The sequence below is a fragment of the Ceratotherium simum genome, chromosome 22 (genome assembly GCF_057802395.1).
Source record: "Ceratotherium simum simum isolate JZ-2026a chromosome 22, ASM5780239v1, whole genome shotgun sequence".
Lineage (NCBI taxonomy): Eukaryota > Metazoa > Chordata > Mammalia > Perissodactyla > Rhinocerotidae > Ceratotherium > Ceratotherium simum.
This window is the reverse complement of record NC_141921.1, coordinates 12,298,582-12,314,585: the sequence shown is the minus strand read 5'-3', so window position 1 is coordinate 12,314,585 and position 16,004 is coordinate 12,298,582. Positions and strand designations below refer to the sequence as shown.

Genomic DNA, 16,004 nt, shown 5'->3' with positions numbered 1-16,004 from the left:
GTTTCCATTTCTTTATATATGCCGGTCTTTGATGTATGAAATCTTTAAGGGTAAGGCTGCAGCTATTAAAAAATAATCCACATGGATTCCAGCATCATGTACATGTGAAAGGTGATTAAAAAAAAAACTCCCACATTTTATTCACAATAACATGAAAACAAATAAATCATATGGTCAGCCGGTGTTAGTGACTTACTAGGTCATTCAGTTTCCTCATATGTAAAATGAGAGGATGGATTCAATGGTCTCTTAAGTTTGGGAGCTGTTCTGACCTGATCTATTTTAAATGGCTTTCCTGACATTAATGCAAAAGGATCCCCCTAATATGCAGATGAATCAGGATAAATCTGAAAGCCAAGTTCAAGCTTTAAGAAATAGCAGATGATTCTTCAGCTATTGTCACTGTCATTGCTCCCACTCTTAACAAATTAAAAAAGAAAAGCTCAAGAAGACCTCACTTGGAAATACGTGCCACAGCTTCCCTACCAGATGGGTCACTGGTAACATAATAGGAGGCTTGTCATCTTTGCCAACAACTTGTGGTGAGGCCTTGGCAAGCAACTGAACTTCTCTACATCTCCCTTCCAAATCAGGACTAACACCGCCTGTGCCATTCACATCACAGAGCCAGTGCAGGGATTAAAGGAGACAAGGATTAAGCCCTTGTCTTAACAAAGTTGTAGCCTCTCAAATATGCCAGAAGACTGTCTGAAAGGTTGTGGCATGTCACCTACATACAGACAAAACACACTGTAACACAGAACACGTTACAGAAGATGGGAAAAGGCTTACCATGCTGGGGGACAGGTTTGCTCGCTTTTCTACCTTGCTCATAGCAACCAGATCTCTATCAAATTGACTCTCTGGGAAAGATTACTGACTGTCTCATTTATCCCCTCGAGTTTAAGATCACTCTGTCTCTGGTACCCCACTAGGGCAGTGTTTGCCTCCTCTGAAGAGTTATGAAAGTACAGGACATCCTGGAGTGGAAATAAATCAAGTTGTGGAATCCAGCTAAAGACGTGTACTAGATAAGCAGGCCAGCAGCACTGAACAACCCTAATTACATCAAGTTACTGAAGTAAACTCCTTTCCCTGGTTTAGACCATCGATTGTCTGTCTCTGCTTTGTCCCTCCACTCTAAATTGCTCCCAGTTTACTCCCTCTGGAATTGTTTGACCTCAGCTAGACAGGAGGGGGCAAGAGGGAGGACTAACCTACATGATTCACTCTCTGGTCCCAGAAGACTGAGAGCTTCGGAATTGATTTCCCAAGGTTTACCTCACCTGCTGGCGGGAAAGCTGGCTGGGTTATTAACTGAAACGCCCATTAACCTAATTTGTCAGAACAAAACTACCTTAGGAACAATACCAATTACTGAATTGGCTCATGTGGCAAAACCATAACAAGTAGTGCATTATTTAGTACAAGATTCAATTATTTTTATTGACATCCTCTAGCACTGATTGCTACTTAAAAAGGAATGATGACTATAGGTTTTAAAGGGCATCAAACTCAGGACAGGAATTCTAGTGAAGATTTTCTTTATTCTCCTTAATGTGATTTTGAATTCAATATCCTTTTCCTCCCTCCCTCCCTCAAGACTTCCTCTCTAAAGTCTTTAGACTTTAGAAAATCCTGATTTTCAAGGGTATGCTTTCTAATATTCTTAGAATTTACTGTGGCTCAAAATAGCCATCACTTTGAATTAATTTGCTATCCATCCATCTTTAACTTGCTCAGATGGCTATTTTTCATAAAGAGTTTCAGGATAATCTGGTTTTTCTATATCTTTCAAGAGGTGAAAAGGAATTTACTCCACTGATCAACATGCAGGGGAAAAAACCAGAGTGCCAAAGAAGAGACAGGACAGCATCTTGTTTCCTAAGATAGCAACACATAGCCCTTTCTGCTCAGTTCTCAGGCAGGCAAATATATGCATGAGAAGCCTGCCAAGGCACCACAACACTGAGCCCAAACTACTCAAGCGGCCTCCAGAGTCCACTGTGGTCACAGGGAGTTAAGCCAGAGACAAAAAGTACCTGTTTCAAATTCTCATTGTTGGTTTTATTGTCAAGTTCTGATGTAGCTGAAGGTGATGGAACGATCTGGTTGCTTCCACTGGTCTCCTTCAAGAAGTGCTGATGTGTTAACAGGAATGGAGGTTAGTACAGGCAACAAGTAATTACTAGTTCTATTTAACCATCTGGGATGGTCTGAGAACATTGCAGCCTCTCCCAGGGGGCATCCACAGGTTCATCAACAATTATTTCCCAGGAACCTGCAGTGTGACCAAATCTGTGCTAGGCTGCGAGGGCACTAGCTACTTTGGGGGATGCCCAGCCTGAAGCACGGGCTGGACAGCAGCACCCAGGCAACCTTGGAGAACTGAGATCCTCCTGGTCTCTTTCTCAGCCTCTGAATGGAATGAACTCCCCAGAAACCAGTCCTCCTCTTCTCCATTACCTGGACTCCTAGAGAAACTGCAGAATCACTACAACTTCCCAGGGACCAACTCAGTCTGAACCTGGCTAGCGTCATTATGTCCCCAAGACTAAAAGAGGTTTGGACATTCAAAGAGCAGACAGTCATGTAATCACTGGCTTTGGGCATTGAGCACAACCACCACTCATGCACATTATTAGCTTTTCAGTATGAACAGCACATGCCAAGATTTATATCTGATGGTCACCCTTCCTTTCCCATCCCCTCCTTACTGCTCAAGTTTCTCTTTGCTGAGACTGAAGTACAACATGTTTCTATACACTTTTTCCCTCTAGTGGAAAAAACTTTGAATGGCTTCATCTTTCAGAGCTCATAACTATGACTTATTAGGTATAATGTGTGCCAGTAAGAGGATTACCACCGGCAGCCATGGAAGTATAAAAGTGGTAGATTTAATTATAATAGAATGCAACTGGTGAAATTGTTTTCTTTGAATCTGAAATCCTAGACATTTACCAATCCTGCTTTTATAAGAAACAAAAGGCAACCATAAAGAGAAAAGGAGAGACGGGGAAAAAAACCCCGTGGTTTTTTAAGCTTAAATTTATAAAGCTTAAATTTTTGAGTTAGGAAAAAGTATTTTAGAAAATATTTAATTACTTGAGAAAATGCTCAAGATATTAAAAAAAAAATAATAAAATAATTGCTGAATTAGAGAGGTCTTTATTCTTATGGATCACACAGTTACTCAGCGGTAAAGGTGGAACTAGAATCCAGGGTGTCTGGACACCTAGGTCAATGTTTTTTCCTGTGGGTCAGTCCCACTAAATAGCCGTGAGGAACACTGGCTCTGAAGAAAATAAAAAACCCTCCCTTCCAGAGCTCTAATATAGCCCAGGTACCCTTGGTACAAATTATCCAGTTTAAACTTGAAACTCCAAAGCTTGAAAAGAGCATGTGGGGCAGATCTAGAAATCAGTGGAGAAGCCAGGGAACTTGCATGTGCCTTGAATAGTCCTGATTTCATGTACATATAACTCCTCTCCCAAGCAAGACAGCGAGGGCTGTGCCATCCTTTTTAAAAACCCTTCCTAGAGCCTTCACGGAGCTGAGTGCCCATCAGTGATTAATTAAGGCCTCTGACTGACTGACAGCTTACATCTGCGCAGCACTGAGAGACATTTGGAAACAACTCCTGGGCACTGCAGAGGTTTGCTCCTGTCTCAGTTATCCACTGGTACATAACAAATCATCCCCAAACTGTGGTTTACAACAACAACTTATTATTTCTCATGATTCTGTGGGTTGACAGGGCTTAGGGGGGTAGGGGTTTTCTTGTGTTCCACACGGTGTAGGCTGAGGTCACACATCCGGCTGCATTCAACTGGGAGCTTGGCTGGAGCTGAACATCCAAGAGGGCTTTTCTTCCTCTAGAGCTCCTGTTCACCTGGCCTCTCATCATTCCACAGTCTAAGGGCCCTGCCCAAACTCCTGGCCCACAGAATAGTGAGAAATCATAACGTGTTGTTTTAAGCCATTAAGTTTTGGCGTGATTTGTTACGTTGTAACAAATAACTGAGATACTTCCCCACTTCCCTTTCCTTCTTTTCCATTTTCCTTCCTACCCATTCCACCCTCAGGAACTGTGTCTTATTGCTGTATCTCTTCCAGCATGTCTGCAAGAGACTCAGCTTTTAATTCTATCCACCTCAACTGCTTAATTTACAGACTGTAGAAAAATCAATAAACTTTTGCTTATTCTATCTTTTAAAAAGAGGCATAGCTGGTTGGGTCTGTCTGGATAAATGGGATAAACGGGTATCACTACTATTACACAGAAAAGGGTGGGCAGGCGAATGCGGACTTTTGCAGCACTTGTGCATTTCCTCACCATATCACTCTGCAGCAACTCCATGGTTGTCTTGTGCTCGTCCACAGTTTTCTCTATCGCCTCCACAGCAAGATGTACGCTGTTTAAAGTATTGCCAATGGAAGCTACACTCTGAACAGAAACACGTAGTTAAGGTCAGTGTTTTTTCCTTTTTAAAAATTTTTAATAGCTTTATTAAGATATAAGTGATATACAATAAACTGCACGTATTCAAATATATAACTTGATAAGTTTTGACATCTATACACCTGTGAAACCGTTACCACAATCAAGATAATAAACATGCATCACCCCTAAGTTTCCTCACGCTCCTTTGTAATTCTTCCCTCACTGTCCCTAGGCAAGCACTGATCTGCTTTCTGTCACTATATATCAGTTTGCATTTTCTAGAATTTTATATAAATAGAACCAGTGAGTGATTATGTACTTGCTTGGGGGTATGGCTTCTTTCATACAGCATAACTGTTTTGAGATTTATCCATGTCGTAGCTACTCAGCATGTAGCTGAGTAGCATTCCTTAATGTGGATACATCACAGTTTGTTTATTCACCTGCTGATGGACATTTAGGTTGTTTTCAGTATTTGGCTATCACAAATAAAGCTGCTATAAACACCCATGTACAAATCTTTATGTGGGCATATGCTTTCATTTCCCTTCATCATAAGCTTTCTCATCATCACAATACCTAGGAGGTGAATGACTGATCATGTCGTAGATGTATGCTTAACTTTTTAAAAAACTGCCAAACCCGTGTTCTAAAATGATTATACCAATTTATATTACCGTTAGCAGTGTATGAGAGCCCAGTTACTCCATATTCTCATCAATACTGGTACCTTCAGTCTTTTCAGTTTTAGCCATTCCAACGGGAGTATAGTGGTATATCACTGTGATTTTACTTACATTAAACATTGATCTAATGGAGGTCAGTACTTTTAATTATTTCAAATATCTTCAAACTATGAATTCCATGTAGCTTATACTGACACAATTAACAGGAAATTATATATATATATATATATATATACATATATAGTCTGTCTGTCTGTCTGTCTATCTATCTATCTATCATCTATCTATCACAAGCCATTTTCCCAATTTAAAGAACTTTTCCTAGAGGAAAACCAAATCTTTCCTAAAAAGAAGATACTAGTTCATTAATCTGGGACCCACAGATAAGGTTCTTCTGCAGACTGCCTCTACCCACCCCTGCTGTAGGCCAGAGCTAACACTGCAGACTGCCACTATGTCAGGAGCAAATGATGCCTTTTGAGTGAAAATGGGTGGAAACATTTTTGGCTTTGGGAAACCCAGCATTGCAAAGAAGAAGGAAAAATTCACTTGGTAGCATTTTTTGTTCTTCTACTTTAGAATCCCATTAGCAACCACTGAGCAGAGTTAGACATGGATGGTAGCTCACTTTGCCTTCATTAGGCCCAAAGAGCTCAAGTGGATTGGGGCCTTGGGAATATGATTCAGAGACCATCTTTTAAAAAAGGCCTGTCCTAAGGGAACATCCAAAAGAGTATTACTAGTTGGTGGGTTTTGGCCTTTTATTAAGATATAATGACAGTTTTATAGTGTCACATTAGTATTTTTAACCACAGTCTTTTTTTACTATACTGATTGCCAAGAATTCAAGAGAATAAGAGATGACATTTTCAACATTTAAAAAAAATTACAAGAGATACACTGAAGTTAGCCAGCCCTGGTGGTCTAGTGGTTAAGATTCAGTGCTCTCACTGCGTGGCTTGGGTTCGTTTCCAGGTCAGGGAACTACTCATCTGTCAGGTGTCACTCTGTGGCGGCTGTGTGTTGCTGTGATGCTGAAGGCTATGCCACTGGTATTTCAAATACTAGCAGGGTCACTCATGGTGGACAGGTTTCAGCAGAGCTTCCAGACTAAGAGAGACTAGGAAGAAGGACCTGGCCACCCACTTCCAAAAAAGTTGGCCATGAAAACCCTATGAACAGCAGCAGAGCATTGTTTGATCCAGCGCCAGAAGATGAGAGGTTGGCGCAAAAAAAGATCAGGCAGCGTTCTCGGCAGGGTACACAGGGCTGCTAGGAGTCAGAATCGACTCAACAGCACTAACAATAGACAACAACACTGAAGTTAGGTAGTATCTGAGACGACTTACCACTTCAAAACTGAGCCACTTGTAATAAAACTAGTGCCTGACATTATAAACACACACATTTGCAAACAGACAACACACTTGGTAGAAGTCTCTAAGCTGGGATGTTATTTACGCAAGCTCTGTTGTTATAGAAGCTACAGGCATTCAAAGACAGCTACTGTTAGAGAATCCTCACTGGCTGTATGAGCCCACTGGGAGGCAAGAAGATAGTAAGCTCTTGTTTAAGATTTTTTTTAAGGAAGCAGCTGACAGAGGCATGTGAACTTGAGAGCAAAATCCTGAAACTAGTACTCTCACCAACTGCAAAGTGCCTGGCACATAGTGGAGGAAGCTCCACAAATGTTTACTGAATTAATGAATGCAAGAATAAACCCATTTCCTTTTCTAATGTGAGACTGCCAGGTTTGTTTCTGTACGAAAGGCTACACAGGGCTACCTTTCCCCATTTGGCCCTTGGGAACAATGGCAAGGAGAATCTGGCCTCACCAAAGTTGCCCCTACTGTTTTTTTTAAGTTGTAAGCAGATGACCATATTGGACAAATAGCAAACTACGGAGATGAGAACACACAGGTGGTGTGGCTATAAAATACAAAGTTTTGTTTCTGCTTGTGGCTTAGGAATTTCTTGCTCTTTTGTGGAAATAATTTATATGTTTATAGAGCCTGGCATATAATCAAATGAAATTTACCACACACTAACTTTTAAAAGTCAAAGATCCTGGATTTGATACCCATTGTTTGGGGTTTCCTTGCTCCAGAACCCTTCTTCCATTTCCTGCTGCAGGGGCTGATGTTGCCTGTGTCCCAGTTAGGCACCTTTTCCTTCCTACCCCTATCCACTCACCCCACTCAGCTCTGAAGATCCCTGTGTATTATTCTTCTGGTTGGTCACTGCCTCCTGCTCTAGGCCTGAATTCTAGGGATTAAGTAAACAGAAATTTCAGATTATTGTTTGCATAGGCCCTAGAGTCTAGGGTATATACCTAGGAGTGAATTGCCTAGAGGATGTGCACCTTTACCTTTATAAAATATATATTGTTTTCACATATGCTTTTTACTGATTTATACTCCTAGCAGGAGTGTTTGAGAGTTTCCTTTGCTCCACATCCTTGCCAACACTTATCATATCCTGAATTTTTAATTTCTGCATTCCTCAAATTATCTTTTTTTTTAAAAAAAACCTCTTTCTCAACCATGGTTGAGAAAGTTCTCATAATAGCAATTTAGAGAACTCTCATGTACAACTGGTCTGCTTTCATGAAGATATTGTGGATGATGAACTGCAAAGGCAAGTGATGAAAAGCAAACCTACCTATGTTACCATCCAGTCCCAGCAGAGCAATCCTGGGACTTGCAGAGCCAAAGAAAAAGGTGTGAACCCATCTAAACCATAGCTCAAGTCACCTGTTACAAGTTAAAGGCCCAACTAACCAGACTAAAACAGAGATGTTGCAAACTTTCTAGAACACAGTGATATGCTAAATTACTACCCTCTTGGAGCAGCTGATTTCAAATGCCAGGCTTGCAAAGAAAACTTGTAAGAAGCTGGAATTACAGCAGTAGGTTAATCTCACTGCCCACACGTATCACTTACCTTCTGGAGCCCCTCTACAGTGGCAGGCAGGCTAATTAAGTCTGCAGCTGACTTAACATTGGCTTTGAGGTGGTTTACTGCAGAAGTCAACAGAGAAATCTGAAAGGAAAAGAGTTAACAAACAATGAAAATAGAATTTGTAGAGTGAACGCTCCCTTCACAAAATCTACAGTTGATGATGATGTCAAGGCATCCTTGGCTTTTATGTGTTTCTGTGATTCAGACATTCTATCTGTCAGCTCACAGCAGTAGAGGAACTACAGTACCTTGGACAGACTTGAGATCTTGGAGGCAGCAATAATACCCCTTCTTTCCCTGCTCAATTTAAACACTAGTGCCCAAGAGGGAAAGGCAAGTATCATTCTTTACCCTACTCCTGGCAGCTACAAGATCCAAAAATCTTAAATTACCCAAAAGATGCAGTGATTACAACACAATCCTTCAACAATTGACAGGAAGAAAGCTAATGATCAAGGATCCCTGAAAGATTTCATTTTTGTAAAAAATAACACCTCAGTTATTGACTGAACTTTTGTTCCTGCCCAAGTGGGAACATATATTATAAAGTAAAAGCCTGTCATCACAAAATACAGGCTACAGGAACTGTATCCCGACAACCTGAACACCATTTTCAACTACTTGGGGATTTAGATTTGGTTTAACAATGTGATTAATATTTCAAACTCAACAGCTCAACCAAAGCACTACTTTGTACCCTGAAGGGGCTCAATAAATACCCATTGACTCGCTGACTGATGCACTGAATATATTAAAATAGGAATTGAATCAAAATAAAATGTGTCTTCCCTTCTGCTATTTAGGGGTAGAAGTCTAAATAGCTGGACTTCTCTCCTGAACGGGGACTGCGGGAACCTGTATAATACTCACTTTCAGGCTGCAGATCATATTCTAACAACCTTGCAGTGTGGTTCAAAACATGCCTGAAAGATGCTTAGTTCCAAACTGCTTTCTTGTCCCAAATTCTAGGATGAGGACACAGATCTGCCAACAGCAATTATATTCAGGGTGGCCTCACAGAGTAACCACTGAAGTTTCTGGGCACTTGTTACACACTGAACACTGTGGTAGGCACCAGACGGATATAAGACAAAGTCAACCTGACCCCCTGTTCTTTCCTTCAACAAATGCGTGGTGTCTTCCCTAGGCCAGGCACTGCTGCAGGCACTGAGGAGACAGTGACACAAAACCAGGAGGTTTTACTCTCGTGGAGCTTACATCCTAGCAGAAGGTGACAGAAAAACAAGGAAGAAAAGTATCGAGTAGTAATAAGTACTACGCAAAGAACTTAAACTGAGCTCCTAGAGCAGCAGCAGTGTGTTCTGAACAAGGGAGTCTGGTGATGAGCCCGGGGACTTGGGGACTCAGGTTCTCTTCTCTCTCTTTCCTTTTAGGAGGGATATGTTCAGGGGCTTCAGACCATTTTTCATTCATTCATTCATTCCTGCAACAAATATTTACTGAGCCCAATTTTATACCAGTGGTGAACACAGATGTCAGGGATCTTGTGACATTTACATTTTATTGCAAGGAGACAGACAATTTTATATAAGAAAAAATATCAGATAGTGGGATGTGTTAGAAGAAAATTAAAATTAGGTGACTTGATGAGTGACTGGGTAGCTACTTTAGATTGGATGGTCAGAGAAGGCCTCTATAAAGGAGATGAAATTTAAACTGAGATCTAAATAATAAGAAGGAATCAATTGAACAAAGATTGAAGTACATTTCAGGGCAGAGGGAATTGCTAGGGCAAAGGCCCCAGTGCAGGAAGAGCTTGGCATATCTGAAGAATAGAAAGAAGGCCTGGTGGCAGGAGCACATAATGTAAGTGAGGAGGGGGAGGGGGGAGGATGGAGGGGGAGGGGGGTAGAGGTAGGTGGGTAACTGTAAAGAAACAATTAAGTACTAAATGTGATACTGAATAAAGTTCTGAGAAAAGAATATTAGCGCAGGCTGAAACGGAGAAGTAAGAGTTTTATTTATTTATTTATTTTTTTGTGAGGAAGATGGGCCCTGAGCTAACATCTGCCAATCCTCCTCTTTTTGCTGAGGAAGACTGGCCGTGGGCTAACATCCATGCCCATCTTCCTCCACTTTATATGGGAGGCCGCCACAGCATGGCTTGCCAAGTGGTGCGTCGGCGCGTGCCCGGGGTCTGAACTGGCGAACCCCGGGCCGCCGCAGCGGAGCGTGCGCACTTAACCGCTCGTGCCACTGGGTCAGCCCCAAGTTTTAGACATAAAAATAAAGCAGGTATTCTTTCCAGGTTAGAAGGGTAAGTGTGGAATTGGGGAACAGGTAGGGAGCAACAGCATGAACAGGCCCAGGAATACTTTTTCTTCATAGTATTTCTCAAAGTGACAATAATTTACTTATTTATTTATTTTTTTTGGTGAGGAAGATCAGCCCTGAACTAACATCCATGCTAATCCTCCTCTTTTTGCTGAGGAAGACCGGCTCTGAGCCAACATCTATTGCCAATCCTCCTCCTTTTTTTTCCCCCCAAAGCCTCAGTAGATAGTTATATGTCATAGTCGCACATCCTTGTAGTCGCTGTATGTGGGGCGTGGCCTCAGCATGGCCGGAGAAGCAGTGTGTTGGTGCGCGCCCGGGATCCGAACCCGGGCCGCCAGTAGCCGAGCATGCACACTCAACCGCTAAGCCACGGGGCCGGCCCCTAATTTACTTATCTCTGTGATTAACAAGGTTTCTCTCCTCCACTAGACTGCAAGCTCCATGTCATTAAGGACCATATCTGTTTTATTTTCCATAAATATGCCTGCCACAAGGACAGCATTCAGTAAGTATTTACTGAATGAACGAATGGCCAAGAATGAACACTCTGTGTCTGGGATGGATACTGAGAGGGCCAATCCAAGCAGAGTAGAAGGCAGAGGCCACGAAGTAGGAAATAAGGCTAGATAAGTAGCGAACTCATTTTCCTCACCAGTAAAATGGCTAAAACAATAACAACTGTTTAACAACAACCATCTCATAGGAATGTGTGATCATTTAAAAATATGTCTACAGATTCTTTTTTTTTTTTTTTTTTTGTGAGGAGATCAGCCCTGTGCTAACATCCGCCAATCCTCCTGTTTTTTTTGCTGAGGAAGACGGCCCTGGGCTAACATCTGTGCCCATCTTCCTCCACTTTATATGGGACGCCGCCACAGCATGGGTTGCCAAGCAGTGCGTCGGTGCGCGCCCGGGATCCGAACCAGCGATCCCCGGGCCGCTGCAGCGGAGCGCGTGCACTTAACCGCTGGCCCCTACAGATTCTTTGATCGTCCTCCCTTCAAAGAGGTGGAAACATTTCCTTTTCCTTGAGAGTGGCCTATACTTAGTGACTCGCTTTTAGTCCACAGAATAGAATGGAAGTGACAATGGGCCACTCTGGAAAGCAGGTCATTAAAAAACACTATGGCTTCCTCTTTATCTCTCCCTGGGATCATTGCTCTGGGGAAGCCATCTGCGACGCTGTGAGAACACTCAAGCAGCCCCAGGGAGAAGCCCATGTTGGGAGAAACCAAGACCTCTTGCCAATAGCCCTGTGAGTGAGGATGCTCCAGTCTCAGTCAAGCCTTCAGATTATGCAGCCTTGGCCTATATCTTAGCTGCAACCTTACAGAGATCCTAGTCAGAACTACTCAATTAAGCTGCTCCCAAATTTCTAACCCACAGAAACTATGAGATAATAAATGTTTGTTGTTTTAAGTCATTAAGTTTTGGGAAAAATGTAACACAGCAACAGATGACTAATATAGCCTATGAGGATTAAATGAGATATCTAACTAAATCTCTTAGCACAGTACCTGGCACAAATAAAATACCAAATAGGTGTTAGCTCTTTGACAGTGAAATTTAATAAGAACTTAAACATGCAATTCTCCATAAGTGCTCCAAAATATTCAGACTAATCTTCAACATTCCAACTCTATCCACTTAAAAACAAAACGGGTGAGAAACCTCAGCCCAGAGAGACACTCTCAGCAAACTATAACTCTCTTAATAGCAATTACATCAAGGTTTTAACCTCCTTTTACCTTCAAAAAGATACAAATATCGAAGCTTGAAAAGGACATAAGGAAACAGGCATTCTCATGCATTGATCATGGGAATGTAAACTGGAGAAGACTTGTTAGAAGGTTATCTAGGAGTATTTGTCAAAATTTGAAATATTTGAATTGAATATATCCTTTAATTCAGCAATTTCATTTCTAGAAATTTATCCTAAAGATTACTTGCTCATGTGCACAAAGACGTATGCAGAAGACTATTCATTGCTTCCTTATTTGTAACAGCAAAACACTAGAAACAATCTAAATGTTTATCCCTAAGGATGTAGAAATATTCAGTGAACAAAGCGAGTTGTAGAACAATATATACGAATGACTCTATTTAGTTAGACACACACACATGCTATCCCATAAGCTAATTCATATTAAAAGCTACTATGATTTTGTAAATGCATAGAAAGGAGACTAAAAGAATGCAGCCCAGACTATTGACAGTGGACACCTGTGGGGACAGGGAATGTGTGTGTATATGTGTGCAATGGGGCACATACAGAGATGGGGGTTGAGGGGGAATTTTCATAAGAGTTCTATGTGTATTTCATTATTTAAATCTTATATAAGAATACATTCACATATTATTCATGAAATTTTAAAGATAAAAGATGGGAAAGAAATATACACATAGGAAAAACACATCACAAAATTTTAAAAAGGGTTTGACAGATTTCCTTGGCTGGTCTTTTCTTCCATGTCCCCCACTGGGTCTTCCAAGACTATGATAACATGCTCACTCTTAAAGTGCTAGGAAGGGGTTCCTCCCCCAGGTATGTTTTACTCAGTGTCCCAAAGTATGTACACAGTTGGCTCAAGACCAACTTGATGGGCGACAACACGGTTATTCCAAATGCCCTATCAATTGCATGGTTACCTTTTGGCCACCTGGGGGAAAATTCTTTTCACTGACAACTGGCCAGATCCTAAAGGGACAACAAACTGTTCTGGTGGAGCGATCTGGGCAGAAACTTTTCTCCCAGGCACTGCAATATCCTTAGGCTGTGGCAGAGACTGATGCTAATCAGAAGTATTAGTCTCAAGACTGGCCTCACATATGGCCAGTGTGGCTGGTTCGCAGCTACCATTTCACCCCAAATCAGAGGAACAGCTAAAAGCCAAAGCATGCAGGATAAGGTGAGGTCTGTTACACTTCTCCCCGTGCCCAACACTCCAGGCCTAGGGTATCAGCTGCCTGACTGAAAGAGTACACTCTGGAGAGCTGACCATTAACTCTCTAATTACCAAACATTACTCAGGACTTAGTCACTGCTAAGACCTGGACTGCACACTAGTCACTAGGACTCACCTACATTCCCATAAACTGCAAAGCTGGATTCCATCTTTCAGCATGCTTCTCTTAGGAATGGAATAATGCCAAAATCTGTGGAAAACTACAGCCAAGATACAAGTGTAACTAGAATGGAGAGACGAGGGGCACTCTCCCACTACTATCTCTGGGACTGCTCTGGTCTCTGATAGACACATTCTAGAATGTCAGATTGGATTCAAGCATTACAGGACTTACCTCTAAAAGTCACACACTGCAATTCAAAGAGTCTAAAAATTTGAATTAAGTAGAAACTATTATGAAAAAACCCCAGATTCCAGCCAAAAGATGAGTCATGACTTTTATGCATATTACATGACTTTTCATTAGCAAAATTAAAAATAGCTACTGTAGACCATTTGCTTATTAGACCGTTTTACACTATAAAGTCTGAAATGCTGCTTTTTTGCTTTGGCGTTAAATTAAGTCTTCTTTAAATAGTAAGTAAAAAAGTTACTAAAACAGACACTCATCAATGGTGAATGATGATGAGCCCTAGTAGAACCCTGACATCACATCCTTTCAAATTTATCTACTGAGCACATAATGCATCCTATAGAGGCTATAAAGATGGAAGGCAGAATGGAAAATTGAAAAGAAAACCAGGCCCCAGAACTTGTTAATGCTAGCACTGCTACACAGCTGTGTGACCTTGGGCAAACTACTTAACCTCTTTGAGCCTCAGTTTTTCTATCTGTAAAATGGGATACCATCTCCTACTTCATAGGACTATAGAAGCAAAAAAGGAGATCTCACATGTAGTGTATCTAATAGTGGCCTGCACAAAGAATGGCCTGCATTTAATGAATGGCAGTTATCATCTTAATTGCCATCATCATCATCATTGTTGCCACCATCAAGCTTAAAGCTCAGAGTACAGTGTACAACCTTCTAGTGTAATTAGATGCACACACAAATAACTATCACATAAGGTATCCAGACCAAGTGCCAAACAAGAGATACAGAGTGGACTGTAGGAGAAGGGCACTCAAAGTCCCTCTTGAAATGGCTCTTGCTGATATATCCTTACTTCTGGCCTCTTTCCAACAAACTCTAGCTATAATGAATTACTAAAATGCCCTGAACACGTGTTTTTCATTTGTCTATGCTTTTGCACATACAGTCAACTCTCACTACTCATAGTAGTTATGTTCTAGAAAGTCGCAGCAAACACTGAATCAGTGAATCCTAAACCATTGCTCCTAAGGGAAGTACAGGGTTACGTTCCTGAGAGCTCTTTGGCCACAACATTTTTGTTAACTGATCAGTTAATACATAATCTTGTTTTATGTCTGTCTCTGTTTAAAGATATCTTATTGAATATATATTGCTGAACTCATGCCTGAATAAAGTTTATCTAACACATGTATTTTCTCTGTAAGGCACATCACGGCCTTCTTGCACTTAGGAATACCAGATAGTAGCTCATTCAGCACTATGCTAGGGGGACATTTTACACAGTGAATTCACCAACAAAAAGAACAAAAGTGGGAAACATGGAACTAAACATATCGTGAAAAGGAAACCCGTTTACAGTATGAGAGCTGAAACAAGGCAGGGTGTTGCATTGTTTCACCTCAACTAGAAATGTTCCTGTTGGGTGACTCAAATTTTTCGCCACCGTACCCCGTCAGTGAATGACTTGGAAAGTGCTACAAGTATCGATTTTGGGGTTACAAACAAATTTTAGTGAGTAGGTGAATTCGCAAACATAGAATCTGCAAATGATGAGGATCAACTGTACTAATGTTTTACCTAGAACACCTTCTCTCCTTCTGCAGAATTCACCTGGCCTATCCTGTTTGCCCTTCAGGACTCAGCTCAAGATATCTGAGAAGCCTTGATGGGTTAGATATATACTTTTTTTTTTTTTTTTTGAGGAAGACTAGCCTTGAGCTAACATCCGATGCCAATCCTCCTCTTTTTGCTGAGGAAGATTGGCCCTGGGCTAACATCAGTGCCCATCTTCCTCTACTTTATATGGGACGCCACCAGAGCATGGCTTAACAAGTGGCGCATTGGTGCACGCCTGGGATCCGAACCTGCGAACCCAGAGCCGCGGAAGCAGAGTGCGCGCACTTAACCGCTATGCCACCAGGCCGGCCCCCACGTACATACTTAAAAATGCCCCTGTGGTGCTCACATGGACCTACTTCTTCTTCTTCTTTTTTTTAATGTGTGATTTTTTTTTATTGATGTCATAATAGTTTATAACATTGTGAGATTCCAGTTGTACATTATTATTTGTCAGTCACCATATAAATGCACCCCTTCACCCCTTGTGTCCACGCCCCAACTCGCTTCCCCCTGGTAACCACCAAACTGCTCTCTCTGTCCGTGTGTTAGTTTATATTCCACATGGACCTGCTTCTTATTGCTCATCAGGCTGTTTTACAATTGTTTACTTTTCTATCTCCTCCATTTGACTGTAAGAGCCTTGAGGAGGAATCACATCTTCTTTGATTTTGAATCCAAGGCCTAACTCCATAAAAGCAGCTCATTAAACATTTGTT

At 41.4% G+C, this 16,004-nt stretch overlaps 1 protein-coding gene across 2 annotated transcripts in view; it reads right to left on the bottom strand.

Annotated features, from left to right (window-relative positions):
* EFCAB14 (EF-hand calcium binding domain 14) overlaps positions 1-16,004 on the bottom strand; it is a 39,330-nt gene that overhangs the window by 12,172 nt on the left and 11,154 nt on the right. For both annotated transcript variants that reach the window (XM_087445994.1, XM_014796456.2), the window contains exons 4-6: positions 8,074-8,172; positions 4,337-4,447; positions 2,043-2,141 (exon numbers count right to left, since the gene is read on the bottom strand). In XM_087445994.1, the coding sequence (XP_087302120.1) occupies positions 2,043-2,141; positions 4,337-4,447; positions 8,074-8,172 (309 nt within the window). The remainder of the gene's footprint in view (positions 1-2,042; positions 2,142-4,336; positions 4,448-8,073; positions 8,173-16,004) is intronic.